The 27,297-nt window shown below is 44.5% G+C and overlaps 1 protein-coding gene across 1 annotated transcript in view; it reads right to left on the bottom strand.

Annotated features, from left to right (window-relative positions):
- Nucleotides 1–27,297, bottom strand: part of gss (glutathione synthetase) — a 56,589-nt gene that overhangs the window by 5,251 nt on the left and 24,041 nt on the right. Inside the window, exons 4-12 of the mRNA XM_078236853.1 lie at nt 24,458–24,533; nt 22,986–23,125; nt 21,153–21,269; nt 19,706–19,786; nt 12,427–12,504; nt 12,009–12,078; nt 7,085–7,279; nt 5,008–5,089; nt 2,717–2,906 (exon numbers count right to left, since the gene is read on the bottom strand). Coding sequence (XP_078092979.1) covers nt 2,717–2,906; nt 5,008–5,089; nt 7,085–7,279; nt 12,009–12,078; nt 12,427–12,504; nt 19,706–19,786; nt 21,153–21,269; nt 22,986–23,125; nt 24,458–24,533 — 1,029 coding nt within the window. The remainder of the gene's footprint in view (nt 1–2,716; nt 2,907–5,007; nt 5,090–7,084; nt 7,280–12,008; nt 12,079–12,426; nt 12,505–19,705; nt 19,787–21,152; nt 21,270–22,985; nt 23,126–24,457; nt 24,534–27,297) is intronic.

The following is a 27,297-nucleotide window of genomic DNA, read 5'->3' as shown; positions in this document are numbered from 1 at the left end:
GCTAAATTCGGGACGATGGTAACATATGCAGCCTAAAAGATAGAGGAATGTTGTAGTGTTACCCTGTCGTACTCACTGTTGACCTGGTTACTTCGTCTGTCACAGAACACACGCATCAGCTGGAATCATACAGAATTGGGTCTTCTGTCAAACATGACATTTTATGGATCCCAAATGTGAACAGGAAGGTCTTCCATCAAGTTCTCACTGAATTGTGAGTGCGTAAACTTGGGCTGATTGCAAACTGTTGGATTTATTTCGGGTTGTCCTGAGCAGGTTATAGAGCCTGCTCACAAGCGCAGTCCTTTAAGCTGGTGGGAGTCTGAATACACCTGCGCTTTCGGCATCCCCCATTTCATCAGAATAACGTGGAGGTAGTATGAAGAAAGTAGTTCCACTGAATCTCTTCTAATTATTTTGTTAGCATGGTTATGTGGCCTACTTCACTGTATTAACACAAAACGTGGAGATGCCGGCGTTGGACTGGGGTAAACACAGTAAGAAGTTTAACAAAACCAGGTTAAAGTCCAACAGGTTCATTTGGTAGCAAAAGCCACACAAGCTTTCGGAGCTCCAAGCCCCTTCTTCAGGTGAGTGGGAATTCTGTTCACAAACAGGGCATATAAAGACACAGACTCAATTTACATGAATAATGGTTAGAATGCGAATACTTACAGCTAATCAAATCTTTAAGAAACAAACAACGTGAGTGGAGAGAGCATCAAGACAGGCTAAAAAGATGTGTATTGTCTCCAGTTTCACTGGCTGTCTTGTCTGGAGACAATACACATCTTTTTAGCCTGTCTTGATGCTCTCTCCACTCACGTTGTTTGTTTCTTAAAGACTTGATTAGTTGTAAGTATTCGCATTCCAACCATTATTCATGTAAATTGAGTCTGTGTCTTTACATGTCCTGTTTGTGAACAGAATTCCCACTCACCTGAAAAAGGGGCTTGGAGCTCCGAAAGCTTGTGTGGCTTTTGCTACCAAATAAACCTGTTGGACTTTAACCTGGTGTTGTTAAACTTCTTACTGTGTTAACACAAAACACCAGTAACCAGACCAACATCTCCCCAAAGACATGGAAAAGTACATTTTATACTCTCCATTAGCTCCTTATTCTTGCTTTAACCCTTTATGTTTATGTGGGCATCATTGGCTAGGCAAGCACTTGTTGCCCATCCCCATTTGTCCATAAGGTGGTGGTGGTGTGCTGAAGATGGGAATCGAAAGGGCACCTGGGCCTCCTCAGGCTGGCATGGACAAGATGGGCCGAATGACCTTCCTCTGGGTGTAACTTTTCTATAGTTTTTGAACCGCAGTAGTCCATCTTGTGTAGGAGTATCCACTGTGCTGTTAGGAAGGGTGTTCCAGGATTTTGACCCAGTGACGATGAAGAAACAGTGATATAATTAAAGGTCAGGATGGTGTGTAGCTTGGATTGAGACTTGCAGGTGGTGGGTGTTTCCCATGCATCTGCTGCCCTTGTCCTTTTAGGTGGTGTCATGGGTTTGAGACATCCTGCCTAAGGAGACTTCACGATGTCAAGATGTGCCATCATTGTGCTCTGACGATGGAGGGAGAAACATAACCAATTTAAACAATGTATCCCATGCTCAGCTGAAAGCGATTTTGATGCAGTGGACGAACTGTTCGCCCCCTGCCTCCAGACAATGAAAAAACAACTACTTTCTTTGTGGCTTCTGAACAATGTGCCCAGAGTCTACCGTCTTTCCCATCAGAATCTTCCTCTTGTGCTAGTCACAGATCCTCTCCTAAGTCACACTCAATTATGAACATACACAAGACAGCAACATGCAGACATGCTCACACACAGAGCCTCACAAAAGGGAGTGATCTACTTACTACCATTTCGTTAATATAACAAACAGCAAGTTTCCACCTGGGCACTGGGGATTGGTGCCAATATCCTTGGCTTTAAAGTAACAGTCAAAGTTTCCATTGCTGCCGTCCACATTTGTAGATGTTGGTGGGGAACAAGGGATAACACTGACTCCTTCATTTTACAGAGAAATGCTGCTCATTCGAACTGCGGAAATTTTAGGGAAGTGGAAATTCCTCCAGATGTTGTGCCTTTCAGAAATGTTTTCCTCACAATTTTGCTGGGAATATGGAAATAGAGAACCCACTTTATGATGTCATCGACGTACAGTGACAGGGAATTCTTTATCTTGAGACAGGCGGGATCCAGTTTGGCTAAACGTGGTTGATAAGCCTGTGTCCACCCACAGGAGGATAGGCTCTGGACCATCTGCTCATCCCTGTGAAACCTAGGCCACCATTGAGTAAAAGACAGAGACTTTCTCATCATTCAAATGTTTTAAAGCATTTAGCAAACAGATAATTATTTTGTGTACGGTGTGTGTATGGTTATGTCGGCAAACTGACCATATTTCACCCAGCAAGATCCCACAACAGCAGTGTGATAAATGACCCATGGTAATTTTGGTTGCCACACTGGGAGATCTCCCTGCTTGTCTTCAAATCCCTGACCCACTGGAATCGACCTGAGTGGCTGCTGTCTTCAGCAATACAGCACTCAGTGCTTTACTGAAAAGCAGACCTGGGTTTCCAGTCTTGGGAAAAGAGCTGGGACTCAGATGGCAGTGCGAGCAATTAAGTCAGCACCTTCAACAGAAAATAGAAGTGAGGGTGATGCGTGGGGGAAACGTGAAAGATGAAGACCGTTTCTCACCTGACGTAGACTCCAAACACTCCCAACTCAACGATACATTCTGACAATTTCAGAGCTGATCCTGGGTGCAGTAAGTAATTCTTCACTGCCTGTGGTTTGATCCTGTCCATCAGGATATAGGCTGATCGCTTTGGTCCATCCTTAATATTTCCAAGGAGCTGCTTGAGCTCCTCTCCAAAAATATTGTTTCCTGACGGAAAGACAAATAGCAAGAAATAAACACGCAAGACATGTTGCAGGAAAAAGACGCACAGCATCCGTCATCTAATGGCTTAATTGTTGGAAAAAGGACAACATGCATTTAGCTGCCTTTTGACACCTGGTAAAACCCGAGGAAGTCTCACCCCTTTAGGTGACAAATGAATGTGGAAGAATTTAGGGTGGAGGCATGGATGAAGTGATGGATGAAGAGGTAAGACTGAATATAGTCTCTGATCATTGTTGAGCTTGCTGCAACCTTTCCCTGTCCTAATGCAGCAGGTACGTCTCCTGCATTAGCATCTGGACCAATATATCATCAGATATAGTCCAAAAATTCATTCTTTGGTCCCTGCACTTCCCAGTTTTAATGCTGCCAAAACCGGATTTCACTTTTCACTATGGATAACTCCACGACCGGCAGCATGTTTAGCTTGCTGCTCATTCAATAACAAGTCCTGGAATAACAGGAATTCCCAATCAACACAACATGGACAAGAATAAAGCCACCTTCATTCATCTCCTGCCAAAATCAGACTCCCAGACCAATAATACAAAGAACAAAGAACAGTACAGCACAGGAAACAGGCCCTTCGGCCCTCCAAGCCTCTGCCGCTCATTGGTCCAATTAGACCATTCGTTTGTATCCCTCCATTTCCAGACTGCTCATGTGACTATCCAGGTAAGTCTTAAACGATGCCAGCGTGTCTGCCTCCACCACCCTACTTGGCAGCTCATTCCAGGCCCCCGCCACCCTCTGTGTAAAAAAACGTCCCTCTGATACCTGAGTTATACCTCGCAAACTCCGGGTGAAGCGAGTTTCAAATTTCATATGCTAGCATTAAATTTCACCCTTTCAGTGTTCACCAAGTACTTCCTAACCCCTATACATCAATTTAAAATTCCTTGTCCCAATGTACCGATCTCTCCGACCCTCTTCACTCTGCAGCCTCGACCAGTTCCGTGTTCCTGGGCAGATTCTTTCCTCTTCAGATCCTAATGCCCCTTGTACCCTCTATTATCCCCATCTTAACCCAGTCTCAGAACATTGCGTTCACAGTCCCCCACCTTACCAAATACTTCCTTCCCCCGACCACGTTGCTTTCCTTTAGCTACCATCTCTGCACTGCTCCTTTCACCACTATTCACTGTCCTTTATTTTCAACTCTGCAAAGTGGCTTGGGATTCCTGGCACCCTGCATGCCTGTATCATAAACACACACCAAGTCCCTTTCAGCCTTATTCTCACTGGCTTTGCACCGGGCTCCAAGTCTGGCATTGCCTCCACATCAAATTCTCAATTTCATCCATGTTGTCTTGCCCTCCTCTACCTCTGTAACCTCCTCCAAGATCCCTGCGACTCCCAATTCTGGCCACATCCACTTCACAAATCTACAACTGGCATCTGTACTTTCAGCTGCTGAGGTCCAAAGCTCTGGAATTCCCTCCGTAAACCTATTCACCTCTCTTCTCATCAGGCACTCCTTCAGATCTACCTCTTAGATCTACTCCAGTGTGGCTCATTTTCAAATTTTATATTATAATCACTTATGTGAATTGCTTTGGGGTGTTTTGATCAAGATGTATTAAATGTAAGCTGTATTATGTTAATGGTGCACACTACTGCTGAGTAAGCTTTTGAAAGGAAGGTGAAGAGAGCAAGGGAGCAGGAGGGGAAAGATGGAAAGGTTGAGGGAGATAGTTTGAGCCTTTAAGGCATGATAAGTGAAGGTTCTTCACAAAGTGAAGAGGCCATGGGACATGCAAGGTCCACCCCAGGGGGTAGGTAGGCTGGCTTTGGCTTAATGTTTCAACGGCATCGCCAGCAGTGTAGCACTCCCTCAGTAAGGCACTGGAGTGTCAGTTAGGATTTTGTGCTCTAGTCGCTGGAGCGGCATTTGAACCCACAAATCTTTGACTTAGTGGCATCAATGAGCCACGGCTGGTGTCTGGCACTTTAACGAATTATTTCTGACACTTCCCACTGACAGGGCGATGGTGAAAAAGTCAGACCACACATTTTTTGCTCTCGGATGACCTTTGGACCCAAATACAAGAGGATAATTTAAAATCAGAGTGCGCCACCATCGTACCTCCTCCCTCTCTCTGTGGTTTCAGCACAAAGCCTTCAGGATCTTCCACTGCTTTCTTTATTATCTCATCACCCTCAGGACCCTGTCAACACAGAGAACGTCCAAGTTAAACTATTAATCATTTGAGGTGGAAGGTCATTTGCTTTCTTGTGGGTTAATTTTCTTCAAATTGGTCATGGTGAGAAAACCCAGTTTGATCGCCACACTCCGTGTATCGATCCAATCAACATGCTTCTCAATGTTTCCCCTCTCCCTTACCCTCTAACTTCCTCCTCCATTCCTTCCGCTCCTGTAGCTCTCGCTCATGTTGGAGTTGGGTTTTAGGCGCACAACCTGATTTCCAGTAGCTGCACTCGTGAATGTTAGCTCCTCCTTTTCCTCCCAATAATTCTACTGTTTGAATCAATTCCTTTTTTGTTTCAGGTCCAGAGATGCTCTTGGATCTCATTAACCGAGTACAATTGATACAATAAGCCCGGACTGTGTTAGAAAGCTTAAGGGACATCACTATTGAGCCTGTTCCTGTATTCACCAGAAGAGCACACGGACAATAGGAACACGCTTACTGTTACTCAATTAGGTGCCCCAGTGCTAATTGTGGGTGATGAGTTGATGCTAGGCCTTTCTTAACTTGCACTGACCAAGTGTGCATTCCATTGAGTATAGAAGATTAAGGAGTGATATAATTGAGGTGTTGACCCTCTCAGATCCTTTAATTGTTGAGAGAGAGAAAAAAGTCTGGTTTGGGAGGGGCAGAGAGGGGGTCCAGGGCAAGGGGATGATGTCAGAAATCACTTCCAGTGAAAACCTTGACCAGGGTGGGTGTGTTGCTGACAAATCCAGCATTTGCCGAACTGGCTGTGATCTGCTATGTCATTTAAGAGGGCAATTAAGAGATAACTACACTGCTGTGGATCTGGACTCGCACGTAGGGCAGATCAGGTAAGGACAGCAGATTTCCTTCCCTTAACGGGAAGAACAAAGAGATTTTTTTTTTAAACAATGGTTTGATTCCAGATTTCTATTGAATTCAAATTTCACCATCTGCCATGGTGGGATTCGAATCCAGGTCCCCAGCAAATTACCCTGGGTCTCTGGGTTGCGAAGCCAGTGACAATAGCACTGCGCCCACTGATTCCCCATGCCACAATGGCTGAGGGTCAATGGAAGTTTCAAGACTGAGATGACCAGGTTTTTGTTCAGGGAACAAAAAAATACAATGCAAGTAAATGGAGTTACAATGCTGGTTATCCATAATGTAATTGAATCATAGAAATGAATCATAGAAACCCTACAGTGCAGAAGGAGGCCATTCGGCCCATCGAGTCTGCACCGACCACAATCCCACCCAGGCCCTACCCCCACATATTTACCCACTAATCCCTCTAACCTACGCATCTCAGGACTCTCAGGGGCAATTTTTAACCTGGCCAATCAACCTAACCCGCACATCTTTGGACTGTGGGAGGAAACTGGAGCACCCGGAGGAAACCCACGCAGACAAGAGGAGAATGTGCAAACTCCACACAGACAGTGACCCAAGCCGGGAATCGAACCCAGGACCCTGGAGCTGTGAAGCAGCAGTGCTAACCACTGTGCTACCGCGCCGCCTTGAGATCAGATACAGAAAGGCTTGAAGCGCTGCTCTTGTTCCTATGCACGAGCCAAACTAGTCAATGCCTGAACCAACACTGCAAAAAAAAAGAACTCATGCATCAATTCCTACTCTATATTAACACAACCTCCAGAGAACATTTCATATTTTTATAACACGAGATTGACAAGAATATTTCAGTGTTACAATTCAAAGTAACCTGTTGATGGAAAGCTCTTATCAATACAATAAAATGCTGCAGTGAATTGGCAAGTGAAGTTAAGGGTCCTGATTTAATTCTACGTGGCTACATTTTATAGCAAAGCTCTTGCTGCAAAACCATCTTTCTCTAAGCAGACCAAACCCCAGTGTGTGGCACCATTTACTATCCGTGTGTCCAGTTGTGAGGAACTTCCTTCCTGCTCCCCCAGGAGAGCAATCATTTGGAGAGTTTTGCCAGCTGGAAATTGCATCTGTCTTTACCTCATCGATGCTGTACAGGCCGACAAAAGTGGCACGGATTCGTTCAGCGGATTTTGGGCAGTCGGTGAAGTACTTCTCCACCACTCCACTGCGAGCAAGCTCTTGTTGTATTTTTTTGGTTCCCACAAGTTGAGTGGCAATATCCGGACATTTAATTGCTTTGGAACGCTCAATCAACAATCTTGCATCCCAGCACTGAAGCAAAGAAGGAACGAAATGTTAGATGGGCACAATGATTGTCTTTCAACATAGTGCAACATTATCACAAATCCTGTGTAAGACATGTACCACTTGCTCACAAACATTACTTCCGGTCCTCAAAATTTCTGGTCATGTTTTTCTGTCAATGTTTCAACTTCAACATTGTTGCATCACCTAAAACAAGGCAGATTCTGGCCACAAGGTGGTTCATTTGATCAATTTTTCACAAGGTCACAGTACATTCAAGGATGAGGTAGCCCAGTTGGTCCATATTATTTCATACATGCAAAACAACTCTTCATTCCCCTCCGAACCTGCTTAATTGCTGTTTAAGTAATTCAAGAATTTTGTTTCCTCCATTCAGTGTAGAACGTTCCTTTGAGATTTGATTACATTCTTCAGGAAGTACAACCTCCTGGTGTCAGACCTGAAGTTACCCATTTACTAATCCAAACCTGTGTCTCATTGAACAAATCCCTCTTGTTTAATTTAGGTAGTATTCCAGATAAGCTATTTTCACACCACCTTCTAAACGTTTCTTACCAATTTCAGTTCAGAACGCTTGATCTGGCCCCCGCATCCACTGGATTTTGGGGGGACAATTTAAGACTTCGACCACCCACTGTGTGATTTCCTTCAACAGTTCAGCTCCAATTTGGAGACCATTCTTGCGTAGGAAGAGAGAACTTACCCGTTGTAAATGGTTGGGTCAACATTTCAGTTCTGTCACTAACTAAAATGATGCAGATTCAGGCTCTGGTCACTTGGTGGTTCCATTGACCAGTTTTGTTCACAGTGTGCAAGAATAAGGTAGGCAGGGCATTCGATTACCACTTCATCTAACTTGTTTCCAAATTACCCCAGTCCCAATAATGTGGGAATGCCACCATCCGCAGGTTTCCCTCCAAGCCACTCACCATCCTGACTTGGAAATATATCAGCTGTTGCTTCGTAGTTGCTGGGTCAAAATCCTGGAATTCCCTCCCTAACGGCATTGTGGGTCAACCCACAGCACGTGGACTGCAGCGATTCAAGGCAGCAGCTCACCACCACCTTCTCAAGGGGCAACTAGGGATGGGCAATAAATGCTGGCCCAGCCAGCGATGCCCATGTCCCACGAGTGAATAAAACAAAAAATTCCATGTCCCTCCCTATCTCCTTCCCTACAACCTTCTGAGTGTGCCATGATTCTCCAGTTCTTGCCACGAGCCAGCTTTCTATCTTTAAGCCCATTTCTAACCCATACCACAGTTTTGCTGTGAGCCCTCACAGCTTTGAGTATCCCTACTAACTTTCCCTTGTGGAATCTGATCTTCTGAGATTCTAAGCCTATGCAATGTGGTTTACTACAGCCAACTTGCGTTACCACTTCTGAAAGGAATCAAGGATTTGGTCAGATAGCTTCTTTCTCAGCTAAGTTATTGGTAATTAGATTGTTACTCATATCAATCTCAAGTTTATTCCAGATAATCTCTTATTCGGATGAAACAGAAACAATGCTGATGTATATTTACCTCATCTCTATCACCATCTCGTTATTACTCCACCATAGCAATTTCAAACACCAAATGCAGGATTTTTTGCCATTCCATCCATCGAGCCTGCATCAACTCTCCAAGAGAGCAAACCACCCAGGCTCTATCCCCGTAGCCCCATGTATTTACCCCGCTAATCTACCTAACTTACACATCTTGGGACACTAAGGGGCAGTTTAGCATGGCCAATCCACCCAACCCGCACATCTTTGGACTGTGGGAGGAAACCGGAGCACCCGGAGGAAACCTACACAGACACGGGGAGAACATGCAAACTCCACACAGACACCCGAGGCCTGAATTGAACCCAGGTCCCTGGCACTGTAGGGATCCTATGATTCTATGAAATTCATTCGTGGTACATGGGTGCCACTGGCTGACCAGCATTCATTGCCCATCCCTTGTTGCCCCGAGGGCAGTTGAGAGTCAACCACATTGCTGTGGCTCTGGAGTCACATGTAGGCCAGACCGGGTAAAGACTACAGATTTCTTTCCCTAAAGGACATTAGTGAACCAGATGGGTTTTTCCGACAATCAACAATGGTTTCATGGTCATCAGTAGATTCTTAATTCCAGATACCTTTTTTTGAACTAAAATTCCACCATGGTGGAATTTGAACCCGGGTCCCCAGAACACTAGCTGAGTTTTTGGATTAATAATCTAGCAATAATATCACTAGGCCATCGCCTTTCCATCCGATGTGGAGAGTGTTGGAAAGGGAATTTGAGAATTACTTTTGCAGAAAGAGTTTGGGGAGGGGAAATATTGAACAGTAAACCAGTGGAGGAGATAACTGATAACTGACCTGCTGACCATGTTGGAGGGGTATGGAAAATGAAGAAATAAAATAAAAATGGCTTTCACTTGCATTGAAATTTCATATCCCCAGGATGGCTCTTTATAGCCAATGTTGGAAATGTAATAGCCAATATTCAAAGATGCACAAATGACAATTCTGCTTTTGATGATGTTAGTTGAAGAGCAAACACTCTTCAACTAACTGTACACATGGGAAAACTCACTTGCCCCTTTGAATCTTTCATGTCCACCTGCGAGGGCAGACCGGGCTTTGGCTTAACATCTCATCTGAAGGACATCACCTCTGACAGTGCAGCACTTGGTCAGGGTGTCAACCTTAGTTCCGTCCTCAAGTCTGCAGGTTGGGATTTGAACCCGTAGTCTTCTGCTCAAGAGGAGGAAATCCTGCCACCTGAGCCAGGACTAACACCTGTCTGACAATATGTTGTGATGAGAATAGTACAACTATAGTTCATTTTGCTGGAGGGAATATTTAAAATTCAGCTTTATTCTGCAGGCATTTGTCATGTTTGGAAAATATTTAGCTCAAGAGTTGCAAGAGCAAGTTAATTACTCATTTCAGCTCAGAATTTATTTCTTTGATAGAGCTAATGGACTTTTGTTTACACAAAAGCTTCCTTGGGGAAGTTGATCGACAGGGTCATGTGATAATGTAGTTAATCGGCAATGTTGGGTCTGTAGCAGAGAGAAATAAGCATTTTGCAGTTTTAGAGTTGGAGTTCTGGCTAGGAACGGTTTAAAGGCAAGGGGTTTTCTGCAAGCCGCTCTGAAACTCATTTTCTCTCAGAGCTTCAAGACTGTCTACACTCATTATAGCAAGTATATTTATGGTTGCTAAATGTATTTAAAGTGGCATTTAAGTCTGTAAGAGGAATGATGCTTACTTGGAACTGAAAGCGGTAAGTTAGAAATTAAAGTTGTTTCCTTTCATTTTTAAATATTGTTCAACTGTTAATGGTTAAGCTGCTTCATTTGTTAACTTTATTTAATAAGTTTGTTTTTGCAATATAAAAAACTAATTTGTCAGTGGAATTATTTCTACAGCAAAACACAGGCAGCACGGTGGCACAGTGGTTAGCACTGCTGCCTCACAGCGCCAGGGACCCAGGTTCAATTCCGGCCTCGGGTCACTGTCTGTGTGGAGTTTGCACATTCTCCTCGTCTCTGCGTGGGTTTCCTCCGGGTGCTCCGGTTTCCTCCCACAGTCCAAAGATTTGCGGGTTAGGTGGATTGGCCATGCTAAATTGTCCTCGAATGTCAGGGGGATTAGGAGGGTAAATATGTGGGGTTACGAGGATGGGACCTGGGTGGGATTGTGGTCAGTGCAGACTCAATGGGCCAAATGGCCTCCTTCTGCACTGTAGAGATTCTATGATTCTATCCTATCCTCACATTTATGCCAAAATAGAAAAATTGTAGGGATCTAGTCTGGCTTCATAATATACCTTGGGGTTTGGGTCCAGTACCCTAACAATGTATTCAGCTGAGGAGTACTGCTTTATTAGCCAATTATATGAAATCCACAAAAGTATGTCTGCCAAGATCGAATCCAGGATAATTTCTGATGTTATTTTATAGTACAACTTTGTCCTTAGGGCCCTGTATTGCCCTCCATATTATAAGGTACTCAATAAAAGAACAATAAAACAAGATATAAATCTTTATACTTGAAGTTTGAAGACAGCTGGAAGCAGATTCAATGCTAACTTTCAAAAGAATAGATAAATACCCAAGGAGGGGATGGGAGGGAGGGGGAGGGGGGGTTTAAAGTTTATTTATTGTCACAATTAGGCTTACATTAACACTGCAATGAAGTTACTGTGAAAATCCCCTAGTCGCCACACTCCAGCAGCTGTTCGGGTACGCTGAGGGAGAATTTAGCACGGCCAATGCACCCTAACCAGCACATCTTTCAGACTGTGGGAGGAAACCCACACAGACACAAGGAGAACGTGCATACTCCACACAGACAGTGACCCAAACCGGGAACTGAACCCTGGCGCTGTGAGGCATCAGTGCTAGCCACTGTGCCACTGTGCCGCCCCAGGGACAGACAGGAAAGCAAAGTCTCCGAATGACAACATTTTCAAAGTGGATCATTTTTTTGCACTCGTGCTAAAAATCAGCAATGCTTCTTGATGAATATAACATTTGACTGAAGTCTAAAAGGACTGTCCCTCCACCACCCTGCCCCCAACCCATACACAGCTCAAGTGTATCGGTGTCAATCGGTGCTGTGTGAACCAAGAAAGTCCTGCAACTGAACTCTGGTCTGTGCAGGGTTAGGTGACCTGAAAACAGTTGTGACTATTAGCTTGGCTTGTCAGTGAGAGTCAACAGAAGGCAAAAAGGAATCGTGTGCACTCACCTCATCGTTGTGGTAATCCTCTGGACTGTATCCCGTGCGGAAGTAAGCAACTGCGATTTCATATCCATCTCTAAACATTAAACACAATATGGACAGTCATTATTACAAATCTATTCTCACCTTTGGCATTCAGGGCAGACACCAACACCTTCCGAAAATTGAATCTAATCCTGTAAATTATGACAAACCACATCCAAGTAAGGGGCCAAATTTTCATTCAGGCAGAAAACCAAACCCTTAAAAGTTGTTGAGTGTTTGCTCCAGATAAAAATCCAACTGTAACACATCTGGCACGGATTAAGAGTAAAGGCAACTATTTTGGCAAGATATTTCTGTCAGACCTGCAGAACAGCTGACTCGAGTAAACTAGACTAAAAACCTTTTATAGCGCAGGCAGGAAATGCAAAATAAAACTCACACAAAAAGTTTTTTCTCAGCGTCCAAGGAACCTCTCTCATATATGTCCAGAGTCTGCCGTCTTAATACACGAATATTTCTGCAGAGATAAAGCAAACTTTATAAAGCAATCAATTCTCCGACAGCTGAATGAAAAAGAATCTTAGAAACTCTACAGCACAGAAAGAGGCCATTCGGCCCATCGAGTCTGCACCGACCACAATCCCATCCAGGCCCTACCCCCATATCCCTACATCTTTTACCCACTAATCCCTCTAACCTACGCATCTCAGGACACTAAAGGCAATTTTTTTAGCATGGCCAATCAACCTAACCTGCAGATCTTTGGACTGTGGGAGGAAACTGGAGCACCCGGAGGAAACCCACGCAGACACGAGGAGAATGTGCAAACTCCACACAGACAGTGACCCAAGCCGGGAATCGAACCCAGGTCCCTGGAGCTGTGAAGCAGCAGTGCTAACCACTGTGCTACCATGCCGCCCCACACACACACACTTCTAAAAAGTTCAAAGATCTAGGGGCGTTGCTGAAAAGAGACATGCTGCCAAAAGTTGAATGTCAAATTACCCCTGAGAGACAAAGGGCCCTATTTTACCATTTTGATTCTAAGTGCTGGGCGGACTTGAAACTGGGAGAGTTTCAGATCCGACTTTTAGACCTGTTCTCAGGCGCCCCCATACGCATTCTGCCTGAAAAAAAAAATCAGTGATTCCGAATCGCGCTGCAGAAGCCTGTGGGTGGGGCTCAACACGCCCGAAATCCTGCAGCTCCGATCGACGCCTCCAACTGCGCACGCGCAGACAAAAGGATATGGGTGAAAGAAAGGACCTCCCAAGGTGGCATCGTTTTGGTGTCAGCTGCCGCCTCACAACTCACCATCCCAGATTACTGACACGTCGGTGGGTCCAGTTAGTGGTGAGGCTTGTGGGCCACTCTCTGGTGAGCACGACACATCTGGTAAGGTACATCGGGTGCAGGAGGGAACACCCAAGGCCTCTAAACATGCGGAGGCCTGCCGGAGGCGAGGACTCAGCTGGCCCCCCAGGCTAGATGCTGGGCCCCGCTGCAACGTGTCTCCTACCATTGCTGATGCCCCATCCAACTGGCAAATGTGGCTGGCTGTTTAAATTGCCATTTGCTTTTGCACCAAACAGGAGGGGCTGTGAAATCCTGGCCATTCTAATAAGTGAGCATTTAGTGGTTTACTTGGCCCATGAAACCCCAAGTTACCTTCACGGTGCATATTCTGTGCACAAAAGCAATTAACTAGTTTTTGAACCAAAAATATTTATCAACAGATCCCTCCCTGAAGCACAAACTACAAATACTATTCAATGATGTGTGTTGCAAAATAATGCATGCTTTAGGATGTTTGTGTGACATGGTAAAGTACAACAAACTGTGGTGTTGATACCCACAGCATTGCTGGGGAGGGATTTCCAGGATTTGGACCCAGTGGCAGTGAAGAAACGCCAATTTAGTACTGAGTTGGGAGGGTATGTTGCCTGCAGGGGAATTTGCAGATAGAGGTGTTCTCATGCATCTCCTGCCTTTGCCTTTCTACATGATGGAGGTCACAGGTTTGAAAGGTGCCTAGCAGGAGTGCTGGTGAATTTCTGGAGTAACAGAGCACGTTGCCATCGCTGAGGGCCCTATTTCACTATTCTGATTCTAAGTGCTGGGTGGACTTGAAACTGGGAGTGTTTCAGATCTGACTTTTAGACCCGTTCTCAGGGCGTCCCCATACGCACTCTGCTTGAAAAAAAATCAGCGGTTCTGAATCGTGCTGCACAAACCTGTGGGCGGGGCTTAACGCGCCCGAAATCCTGCAGCTCCGATTGGCGCCTCCAACTGCGCATGCGCAGAAATAAAAATAGAATAACGCTCAAAATCAACATCTCTCCCGGGCCGGATAATGCCTCCCCTTGGTCCCCACAGACATTGCACCACTCCCCACAACAGTACTGACCCCCTTATCCCCCTACTCCCCGCCTCAAAGACCAATCGCTGGCCCCTCCCCCTCCCCCCAACTGATCTAAGGCAGAGTGGCAGTGGGCCCTCCTTCCTCCCCCCCCCCCCCCGACCCGAGAAAGAAAATGGCCGCAACGAAAGGACACCCATGAGCAGTAGAGAGTTGTCGGACGCTACGCACTTACCTCCTCACTAACCCTCACTGATGGAGCGCCCAAATCTGACTTTCATGGAGCATGTCTGTTTCACGCCAATTTGGGATTGGCGAGCGCGGTGGTAAAGGAGGAAGTGCCGATAAAGTTGGGCGTGCAGCCCATTATCAATTTAAATGCATTCAAATACATTTAAACGGCCGTCGCGCCCAATTCGGGCACGGTCCCAATTGCATTCATTTTTGGGCCTTGGTAAAGGGGGAACCAGCGTGGAGGCGGGCGCGGATCATGCTACCCGGCTCAATTTTCCACGCCTGATGGTAAAATCAGGCCTCCAGTATCTCAAAATTTCAAAAGTTTAACGAGCCATTTCACACTGCTGCTTCGCAGCGACTATGCAAATGAAATTTTCCACCATCAGGAAGCTGCCACCATCCCGCCTACCACACAATTGAGCAACATAGGGCATGAATTTTAATGCCAGTGCGATGCCAGGTATTTAGGCCGTACATCCCAATGATTGGCTGGTCAAATCAAACATCTTCCTTTGGTTGTTTGTAACAGTCACAATTCAGACCAGCTGGGCTTGTACAACAAAACGTCTACTGTTAGGATGAGATTCTGCAATCGGACAGCACTTGCTGAACAACCCAGAGTGCGATAACAGCTCCAGTATTAATTAACTTAAGATAATCAGTTGAGATCGTAATGTGGCTCATTTAGAAGCAGCATACATTCATATGTAGGGACATATTCCCTGCAAACAAAAGGATTATGTTCAAACCTTACACCTTTATTGAATTACATGAGTGTTCGGTGAGTCTCTTTCCCTGCTGCAGTCTCCACGGCAATGCCTCAGCCAATTAGAATTGACGTGCCAAATAATCAGCACTCTTTTTTTCTTGCGGTATAAATTGTTGTATTCATTTTAAATTTGGTATTCTTGCATTTGTCCTCATGAGTGTAAGATGAAAAGCTTCAGCAACATCTCTTTTCAGCAATAGCAGGGAAAAAGATTTCATTTTTTTTTCATAACTGTACTGGCAAATGGCTACCTTTGCGCTGGTTTCCTCCCCTACACATTTTTTCATGTGTTATGACTGGTGCCCAGGCGCGGTCCCCCAGTTTGTCACCCTCCGTCTCCTCTATGAGAACCTCCTCAGTGTGAGCCCAAATCTGTTTGGGTTCCTGTCAAGATACCCCCCGATTGTTGGGCTCCTGAGTGAGGAGGGATGAACTGGCACCCCATCTTCATGCAACCCTCCCGGATTGGTTGTGACAGGAGTAATTTAAAAAAGACCCCTTCCCTTGTGGATATCTCGTCCCAATTTAGGAGCCAAATTAACTACACTTTGAGATAAAGAAAGAATGGGTTTATTAGTTACTGAAGCGCGAGAAGAAAATAATAAAACAACCTAGATATGCACAGAGAAATGAGAAGTGAGCCCAAAAATAAAACTTCAAAAAAAATACGAATCAGTCTTTGGCTTGTCCGTGAGGAATAGATGGTGAAACATTGCGGTCTTTAGCTGGGTGATTCCAGTAGTGCTGCCGGTAGCAGTTGGTTTGGAGATTCTTGGTTCTGTAGGTTAGCTGAAAGGAGTTACCCTGCTTTCTTGTCGACTGTGGCTTTGCTGACTTAACTCGCTTCCAGCAATCAGAGGGAAAGAACAACTTTAACTGCAAGCAGCAGGAATATTCAGCCGATATTCTTCAGTTGTGATCCTCACTGAACACACCAGCACAGCACACAAGAATCCAGACTTGCAGTTGGTTTGTAGACACTGGATTCAGTGTGGTAGCTGGAAAGCTGTTCAATTTCCTTTAGCTTGTGGCTTTTGCTGAGCTTTCTTCCATCAAGAAAGGCAGATTTATTTTCCTGCAAGCTGCCCGTGCAGGGGTGAATGACGGCCCAGCATCAGTACATACTGATCAGGTGGTCTTTTTATTCCAGTTCCCTGTGTTTTCCTTGAAGGGGAAAACCACAATCACGTCTGGGATATAACTCTCAAGATGGTACTAGTTTCTGTTGACATGTTAAACACAGTAAGAATTTTAACAACACCAGGTTAAAGTCCAACAGGTTTATTTGGTAGCAAAAGCCACACAAGCTTTCGAAGCTTACTTATGGATCATTCAACTTTACATTACGAAGCACAGAGCTTCGAAAGCTTGTGTGGCTTTTGCTACCAAATAAACCTGTTGGACTTTAACCTGGTGTTGTTAAACTTCTTACTGTGTTTACCCCAGTCCAACGCCGGCATCTCCACATCATGACATGTTAAACATCAGCTTTCATTATCTCCAAAGGGGATTACAGTTAAGCCTCTGGATTGCCTCTTCCTTTGAAATGTCTCTGTCCAAAAAATGGTACAACATTCCGTTGTCATTCTCAGGACCGAGTATAATCCACATAGGAATTTTCTGGAGAAAACAGTGCGACACTCTGTTGTCTTGCTCGGGACCAAGTATAATCCACATAGGAATTTTCTAGAGAACCACCTAAATACATTCTCAGAATTTACCATCTCAGCCATCACTGGCTTCTGTGCCCATTTTACAAACAGAGCTCCTAATGTAAAGTTGAATGATCCATAAGTAATTCGAGTTATGATCCATTGCCGTGACACTTGCACTTCTGTTCCTCTGCCTAGTATAGGGAACGTTGCTGGTCGTGGGCCCTCAGGCCTCAGTGCATATTCAGGCTGACATGAGGAAATGTGAATTACACTTACAGGATGGACCCAGCTCTGCAGCTTTTGTTTTTTCAAAAAAATCATATAAATGCAAACTCCCGAACAGGATTAAAAGGGCAGTTTATGACTAATCCTCAAGTGGAAATTTAGAAACCATTCAGTAAATCAAATTCACAAGAGCTGACTGCTGTCTTTACTTTGTAGAAATAGAATCCCTACAGTGACGAAGGAGGCCATTTGGCCCTTAGAGTCTGCACCAACTTTCTTACCTGACCCTCTCCCCTACCCTATCCCCATAACCTCACACATTTACCATGGCTAATAGATCTAACTTAAATATCTTGGTCCACTAAGGGGCAAATTAACAAGGTCAATCCACCTACCCAGCACGTCTTTGGACTGTGGGAGGAAACTGGAGCACCCAGAGGAAACCTATGTAGACACAGGTAGAACGTGCAAACTCCACGCAGTCACCCCAAGGCCGGAATTGAACCTGGCTCCCTGGGGTTGTGAGGCAGCAGTGCTAACCACTGTGCCACCCCTACAGCAGAATCATGCTCTGCCACTCCCGGTGTTAGAGAGACAACTTTTCCTGTATTAGCAACTCATTTCCTTCTTCGAGACTAGGAGGTCCAGAAGAGAATTTCCTTTCGCTTGCGGCTTTTGCCGAGCTTTCTTCCATCAAGAGAGACAGGTTTATTTTCCTGTAGGGGTGAGTGACAGCCCAGCATCAGCACACGCTGATGAGGTCTGCAGCTGCCTTCTACCAGTTCCCTGTGTTTTGCTGAAAGGGGAAAACCACAATCATGTCAAAATCATGAAGGGTGTGGACAGAGTAGAAAGGGAGAAACTGTTCCCATTGATGGAAGGATTGAGAACCAGATACGGCACAGTTTTAAGGCGGCTGATAAAAAGGGGGAAAGACACCAGTAAAATATTTTTTTAAAAACAAAGGCTGTGCCTTTGTCATTACTGGCGCCGAGGTGGTCCGACCATTTTATTCTTACCCGACTTTTCAGTACGAGTGCAAAACAATCAAGTGATTTGCTGTGGCAATTTCAAAAGGCAGTTAACCACATTTGATTTATTGTCACATGTATTTACAGTGAAAAGTATTGTTTCTTGTGCGCTATACAGGCAAAGCATACTGTTCATAGAGAAGGAAACGAGAATGTAGTAGAATGAAGTTTTAGAAGCGTAGAACCAGAGTAAAAGATAGAATTAGAAGGTATGCCGGGCACAGCTTGCAAAACGTCGCCTCGCTCCGACGCCATCTTGGAAATAGCTATGGGTCTGGAGTCACACATAGACCAGGCTTGGTAAGAATGGCAGATTTCCTTTCCTGCAAAGCATGAATGAACTGGATGGGTTTTTCCAAGACCCAGTACTTTCTTGGTCGTCATTACTGAGACTACCTTTTTATTCCACATTGTTCTTAACCAATTGGATATAAACTCCCCCAGCTCCCATGGTGACAAGAACTAATGTCTAAACCATAGAAACCGTAGAAACCCTACAGTGCAGAAAGAGGCCATTTGGCCCATCGAGTCTGCACCGACAACAATCCCACCCAGGCCCTATCCCCGTATCCCTACATATTTACCCTGCTAATCCCTCTAATCTACACATCGCGGGACACTAAGGGGCAATTGAGTTTGGCCAATCAACCTAACCCGCACATCTTTGGACTGTGGGAGGAAACCGGAGCACCCGGAGGAAACCCACACAGACATGGGGAGTATGTGCAAACTCCGCACAGACAGTGACCCGAGACGGGAATCGAACCCAGGTCCCTGGAGCTGTGAAGCAGCAGTGCTAACCACTGTGCTACCGTGCCGTCTCTGGGGCATCAGTCCAGACCTCTGGATTACTAACCCAGTAACAATACTTACTGTAGCGCTACTTACCGTACTCATAAGCGAGCAAGAAAATATTAGATGCAATGCAATGTCATAAACCATGAAGCATTCACTTAATAAAAAAGCAATTCTTTTTTTGAATGGAGAGAGACTGGGAAAGGTTTACAGTCACAGGATGCCTTTGCGCACGAATTACAAAGTTAATTTGTGAGGCAGCAAGCAATTAGGAAGGCAAATGATACATTAGCTCTTGTAAAGTGATTGGAATAGAAGAGTAAAGTAGTCTTAATGCAATTCTACAGGGCATGGATGAGGTCACATTTGGAATACTGTGCGCAGTTTTGGTCTCCTTCAGTTGGGGAGCATTTCACAATATGTTCCTCCATTCAATATATCTACAGAAATCATTAAAGTGCTTTAAAATAGTTTGCGATTTCATGAGAAATGGTGAATAGAATAAAAATGTTCAGCAACTTCTGAAACGAACTGCCTGTAGTAAATCCACCCCTGTCCATTTCTCACCGGTTCTCGCAATGAAAATGCAGTCAGATATTCAAATAAATTAACCCAAACCTCCCTAACCTTGCCCAGTTGATACATACTTATTCCACAGCTCCATCTCCAAGCAGCGTTGGTCGAAGATATTCCTCGAGACCTTTTCAATCAGGAACAGAACCACTGCCCTAGATAAAAACACAGAAAGGTACAATGAGCTCGGTATCGCACAACAGATAATAATCAATTCAGTTTGAATTCCTGATAAACACAATGTCCCTGGTCTGAGATTGCAGTCTGAGGAAACCAAATCAAATACACTGACTGGGTCCCTTGTTTACGGTGACCAAACTCACTTATTATTATTACACTGGATGCCAAGACTTTTACCAATACTTCAGTGGATTCTTTTTCATGATTTTTGTCTAGCTGTTTTTATTGGCCTAAAATGAAAAATCAGCAGTTTTATTTAAAACATATAAAGCAACTTGCTACAAAGAACAATACAGCACAGCAATAGGCCATTCGGCCCACCAAGCTGGCACCAATAGGCGGTTTCTATCCCTCTGCTCATATGTCTATCACCTTGAATGTTGCCAATGTGCCTGCTTCCACCACCTCAACTGGCAGTATGAAAGTCCGGAGATTCAGATTCTGTATGAAAAACTTTCCCCGCACATGTCTCGAAATCTTACCACCTCTCGCCTTAAACCTGTGTCCTCTTGTAGTTGATCCTTCCACCCTATTATGCCTCTCATAATTTTGTAGACTTCTATCAGCCTCAGCCTCCAGTGAAAACAATCCGAGTTTATCCAACCTCCCCTCATACCCAAAACCCTCCAGACCAGGCAACATCCTGGTAAACCTTCGTTGCACCCTTTCCAAAGTGCCAGTGGATTGGGAAATTTAAATTCCATTTTTATTACACTTCATTGAGTGAATCTCAATTCATTGATGTCAGCCAGAGCGCACTTTAAGATGCTTGTGCCGATACGGAGACTTTAAAAAATCTTGCCACGGGATCTTTCACATTTGCTCGAAAATACACACATGGTCTCGGACTAGCGTCTCATCTTGTGGATGGCACACCTGACAATGCAGTGTCGTACTGTAAGCTTCCCACCCAAGTCACCAGAGTGGGACTTGGACCCATGACCTGTTGACTTGAGAGGTGAGAATACGATTGACTGAGACATGACTGACATCAGTATCATCAGCAAGACCAGAGATTGGGTGATCCCAAAATTAGGCTTGACTATTAACGGCTTCCATGATTGAATATCCTCCCGACACATTATCTAGGTTGGCACAAGAAATGGAGATTGGACAAGGCCCCAAAGACCAGAAATATGTATGGAACCAAACACAAGCAATAGGCAAAAACTTTGAGGAGAAAATTAGAACAAACGCACATTTGAAAGACACAGGTACCCAGCACAAAACTTGCCAGCCAACTGTTGACCAAATTTACTGCTTCTAGATTCAAGTGTCTTTCTCCTCCACCCACCCCACGATACTTTTACCAGTCTGACCTCGAGTTCAAACATTACTTACTCTGATGACCCATACAGTTGCCAGGCTTTTGCAATTCCTTCAGCAATGCCTTTTACGGCATTGTTAGTCAAGATCTTAGCTGCTTCATCAGATTTTCCCCAGATGTTAAGGACGTGCCTGCATGAAACGTCAGAAAAGAGACACCATAAACGTTGTCAACTTGTTTAAAAACTAGGCACCATTAAATGGTATAATTTTAAAGCATGTGCAAGACCGAGGACTTCCTGCACACGAATCCTTGAAGGACAAGTTGATAAGGTTGTCAAGATGAGAAAAAACACTTTATTAACAGTGGCTTGAGTATGAAACCAAAGAGGTTACACATCAACAATTAGCCTTAAGCTAGGGTATTGTGGCCAACTCAAACCATACTCAAGGACGGATGTCCTTAAGCTCTAGAAGGAGGTGCAGAGGAGGGTTCCCATAATGGTGCCAGGGAAGACCAACTTCAGTTATGTGGAGAGAATGGAGAAGCTTGGATTATTCACAAGAACAGAGAAGGTTAATGGGGAGATTTATAGAGATGATCAAAAATTAGGAGTTTTAACAAGAATCAATGATGAGAAACTGATCCCACTGGCAGGAGGTGACAGATTCAAGATAATTGGCAAAGAAATGAGAAGAGGGGCGAGACAATTATTTTAATGCAGCCAGATTGGAATAAACTGTCTGAAAGGACAGTGGGAGCAGATTCAATAATAATTTCAATTGGGGAATTAGATAAATATTTGAAAGGGAATAATTTTCAGAATGAAGGGGGAAGGACATGGAAGTGGAACTAATTGGCTTGCTCTTTCAAAGAGCTAGCAGAGGTACGATGGACTGAATGGTCTCGGCAGTCTGATTCCTCCAGCCTAATCTTCTGTTTAGCTGCCGACATTCAATTATATTAAACCCAGTCTCTTCCTTTTAGGTCTCTGGGGATGTAGTTGGCACAACTGATCCCAGTGGAATGTCGATGTTACGAAGAGTCTCGAACAAGGAGAACAACCACATGCTTGAACATTCTATTAGCTTTCACAGCGATTAGCACTGCTGCCTCTCAGCGCCAGAGAGCTGGGTTCAATTCTGGCCTCGGGTGACTGTGTGGAGTTTGCACACATTCTCCCCGTATGGGTTTCCTCCGGGTGCTCCGGTTTCCTCCCACGGTCCAAAGATGTACTGGCTAGGTTGATTGACCATGCTAAATTGCCCCGTAGTATCAGGGAGATTAGTAGGGTAAATATGTGGGGTTACGGGGATAGGACCTGGGTGGGATTGTAGTCAGTGCAGGCTCGATGGGTCAAATGACCTCTTCCTGCATTGTAGGGATTCTACATTTCTATGATAAAGGTTTGGTCATTAAAAATTGATAAAAGTAAAGTGCGCAGAAATTTCTTCTCACAGGCGGTGGTGAATCTCTGGAACTCTCTACCCCAAAAGGGCAGTGGAGGTTGGATCATAAGCATTTAAAAAGTGGAGGTGGATAAATACTTGATAGATCGAGGAATGGAGAGCTAAGGGAAATGGTACAGAAAAGGAGTTGAGGCCGGCATAGATCGTGTTGAATGGTGGGGCAGGCTTGAAGGGCCAAATGGCCCACACCTGCTTCTATTTCTGGTGTTACAGTGAAGAGTAAACCACAATGCTATATATCGTACGCACATCTACACACAAAAATGGGATTGCAGAATTTGTGCAACACAGAACCAGTCCATTCAGCCCCTTTGGTCCATGGTGGTATAGACACTCCATGGAGGTTCTCCCACTACAGACCACAGGCAACTATGTGCGTCGACACAAAGGAACGGTCAGTTTCCACTAAGTTGTCAATATCGCTCATTGTGCTCTTACCGGTGTACATCTGGGACTCGCTCCGCCAGCCCTGCGTAACTAGCAGCAATGGTATTAATTTCTATTTGTTTCAAGGAAGTGTTGTGATCCAGGCCTTTGTCAAACATGTAGTCTGATCTGTTTATACCTAGAGTAATAGGCTGAAGTAGGAAAGGGGGAGAAAAAAAATATCTTAGCTGATTTAAGGAACAAAAGCAAGAGGTGGTACACACTTTTAACTCAAAACACTTCCCTTTCTTTAAATTCACATATGCATAGATTTTAAGTAACGTCCAATCCTTTAAAGGCTTGAAGATCTACATTTTTTGTTCCATGTGGCTCACCCATCTTACCCACTCTCTTCCCGCAGAAGTTACTCAAACTGGCAGTGGAATTCATTCTGTGCAAAAGTTGTTGAGGGAGGGGCTGGGTGGTGTGCAATTGAAACAAATCTCTCATTCCAGAATTGTCAGGCGAGGGTTCCGGAACCATAGCAACCATGAACCGGGGCGGCACGGTGGCACAGTGGTTAGCACTGCTGCCTCGTAGCTCCAGGGACCTGGGTTCGATTCCCGGCTTGGGTTACTGTCCCTGCGATGTCTGTACGTTCTCCCCGTGTCTGCGTGGGTTTCCTCCGGATGCTCCGGTTTCCTCCCACACTTCAAAGATGTGCAGGTTAGATGCACTGGCCATGCTAAATTGCCCCTTAGTATCCCGGGACGCGTAGGTTAGCGGGATGAATATGTGGGTTGACGGGGATAGGGCCTGAGTGGGGATTGTTGTCAGTGCAGACTCGATGGGCTGAATGGCCTCCTTCTGCACTGTAGGGCTTCTATGGATGCCATTAACAAAGATCAGCCCTAATGCAATTGAATGGCAGTGGAATAGGCTCGAGGGGCTGAATGGCCTCTTCCCATCCCTTCCTAGACCTGTGTATAAAGCAGCAGTACAAAATTGACAAGATCACTGATCCAGTCACACACTATTCAAATTAACTGCTCAATGTAAGGTTGAGGAGCAAAGAGGATGACAGGACATTGTAGTTGAGGTTGAAATGTTCCTTATGCTCAGATGTGGATGATAAATGAAGGCGCAGGGAAAAGAAATTCCATCAACAAAAGAACACAACATGTTCAAGATATATTTAATAGTCTCAAAACATCACATTTGGAACCAATAGACTTTCACAGTGCACCAGTACATATTTTGCCCAATCACTTAACTCCTCATTCAAATTGTTCCCCGTACTGCCAGTGATAGTGGGGTGACACAGCTAACAATCCTCTCCACACATGACGCAAGTGTAAAAGGTCAAATTCTATAAACTACATCGCTAAAAGTTTCCCACAGTTCAAGAGGACTTTTACATTCAGACAGTTGCCATTGCACCGCTGTTTAAAATCAATAATCCTGAGGGAAACAGAGCAATCACTTACTTGTGAAAAGGTTCAATTTCCCCGCCTGCCCCAATTAGGATGAAACAAGATCACTACCTGGGTAATACCTTCTTCGAGCACCTGCTTGTAGATGCGGAAGAGACCAGCAGTGAATTCATCCGCTTCTACAGTGCTGAAAGTGAGACAGAAGAAGAATTACTTCACAAGATGGCAGCAAAGGGGTGGCACAGTGGGTTAGCACTGCTGCCTCACAGCGCCAGGGACCCAGGTTCAATTCTGGCCTCGGGTCACTGTCTGTGTGGAGTTTGCTCATTCTCCCTGTGTCTGCTCCAGTTTCCTCCCGTAGTCCAAAGATGTGCGGGTTAGGTTGATTGGCCATGCTAAATTGACCCTAATGACAGGGGGATTAGGAGTAAATGTGAGGGGTTATGGGAATAGGGCTTGGGTGGGATTGTGGTCCGTACAGACTCGATGGGCCAAATGGCCTCCTCCTGTACTGTAGGGTTTCTATGAAAGCCTTAAGGATCCTCATTGCACATTTGGAACATGGCCACATTAATACCCTGCCAAAGGTGAGGCTGCACCAACACAAATCTCTAAAATATATCTTCATACGTTAACTGAGGAGCCTGATTCAAACAAATTCATATAGGTGCCAGCTGTGGCTCCGTTGATGGCACTTGTGCTAATGACTTAGAAGATTACCGCTTCCCTGGACACGAGCACAATGAAATACTGAATGAGTGCCGCGTTGTTGGAGGTGCTGAAAAACCGAGGCCCCATCTGCTCTCTCTGGTGAAATTGAAAGGTACCATGGCACTATTTTGATGCATCTCCACATCATGACTATTTTGATGGGCAGGGGAATTATCCCTGTCCAATATTTATCCCTCACTCAGTATCAAATAAAAACTGATCATCAGGTCATTATTACCATTATCCCAAAGCTATTGATGTGAGCAAATTGGATGCTCAGAAAATATGGGTTAGCATGGAGACAATACACACCTCTTTAACCTGTGCTTAACCCTCTCTCCACTCACATTGTCTGTACCTTTAAGACTTGATTACCTGTGAAGACTCGCATTCCAACCATTATCTTGTAAATTGAGTTTGTGTCTTTATACGCTCCGTTTGTGAACACAACTCCCACTCACCTGATGAAGGAGCAGTGCTCCGAAAGCTTGTGGCTTGTGCTACCAAATAAACCTGTTGGACTTTAACCTGGTGTTGTGAGACTTCTTACTTAGCATGACTTGACAGGGGTTAGAGAGGATAGCATTTCTCGAATAAAAACAAAATGAAGGCATACAAAGAGTGGAATGCTCTAGGAAGAGAGCTAAAACCACATAAAGTGATTTAATTATGAGTGGAACATTGTAAGAACCTATTGGGTAAACCAGGAAGAAAATCCACTGTGATTAGACCTGTACAGAATTGAATATATTCATATAATTGGATTTGTATAAAAGACGGCTGTGAAAGAACAATTTTGAGTAGATCCTCCTGATCACTCCCAATGGCTACTGTAAGTGCAAAATGAAGTAATATTGTGTGGATTTGCCACGATGTAGGATGTTCATTAAAATTTTCTTTAACACTGTATTTCCAACATTACAGCAGTGACTACACTGCTGAAAAACACTTGGGATGAGCAGAGGACATGAGAAGCACCACAATGAATGCAAGGGTCGCTTACTATTCTAGCAAACCTCCTTAAATGGTGCCCACGGCAAGCTAGAGGATATAGTTTTATGAAGCACATTGCATGAGGGCACTTATTCCTGAAATGAGATGCGCAAATGTGAATGACTATCACAGCACAGATCACAGGATAACAATGGAGAGTGGGTGTCTTCCCCATCCGTCCTTCCCTCCCTCCCTCAGTGGTGTTGAGACAAACCATCGCACCTCACCTACTACAGAAGCCAAGATTTAACTTTAACTAAAGATTCAAAGTAGACATGTTGCTTCAGCAACTCAATCATCAGGGTAGGTCAAGCCACAATGTGTGTTTTGGAGATGTGTTACCATGGTCTCTGCTTGCGGGTAGACCCACAGTTGGCAAATTTAGTCACACTGACATAATTTATTATTACAAAACACTGGAAGAATTTGCAGAAATTTAAATATATTTTTAACATGTACATTTCTAACAAGAATAACAGATTTCCTTCAGTTCTACTCTGTTTCTCTCTCCACAGATGCTGCCAGACCGGCTGAATCTATCCAGAACTTTTTTGGCCATTATTTCAGATTTCCTGTGGTGTTGTTCACTTATCTTAGAATGATACAAATATACCATCTATTTAGACATATTATTCTACTGCTAACATGAGTTTTACTTAAAAGCTGACCTGTCTCTTTAAAGGCACTAAGTAAATCTGCCTGGGGTAATTCAGAGTTTAATAAGGAACAAAGGTTGGACCATTCAGCCTCTGGAGCCTGGTCTACTTCCTTGCACCCTATTTCCATCAACCTACCTTGTCTTCATATTCCTTTGTCCCTTGGCTAGCAGAAACTTGTCATTCACGGATGTTAAATTATTAATTGAGTTAGTATAAGACCATAAGGCACAGGAGCAGAATTAGGCCACTTGGCCCATTGAGTCTGCTCTGCCATTCAAGCATGGCTGATATTTTTCTCATCCCCATTCTCCTGCCTTTTTCCAATAACCCCAATCCCCTTATTAATCAAGAACCTATCTATCTGTCTTAAAGACACTCAATGACCTGGCCTCCACAGCCTTCTGTGGCAAAGAGTTCCACAGATTCACCACTTTCAGACTGAAGAAATTCCTCCTCATCTCTGTTTTAAAGGATCGTCCCCTTAGCCTGAGGTTGTGCCCTCTGGTTCTAGTTTTTCCTACTAGTGGAAACATCCTCTCCATGTACACTCTATCCAGGCCTCACAGTATCCTGTAAGTTTCAATAAGA

Source organism: Mustelus asterias, chromosome 20 (genome assembly GCF_964213995.1).
Source record: "Mustelus asterias chromosome 20, sMusAst1.hap1.1, whole genome shotgun sequence".
Classification (NCBI taxonomy): domain Eukaryota; kingdom Metazoa; phylum Chordata; class Chondrichthyes; order Carcharhiniformes; family Triakidae; genus Mustelus; species Mustelus asterias.
This window is presented reverse-complemented; position numbering and strand designations above follow the sequence as displayed.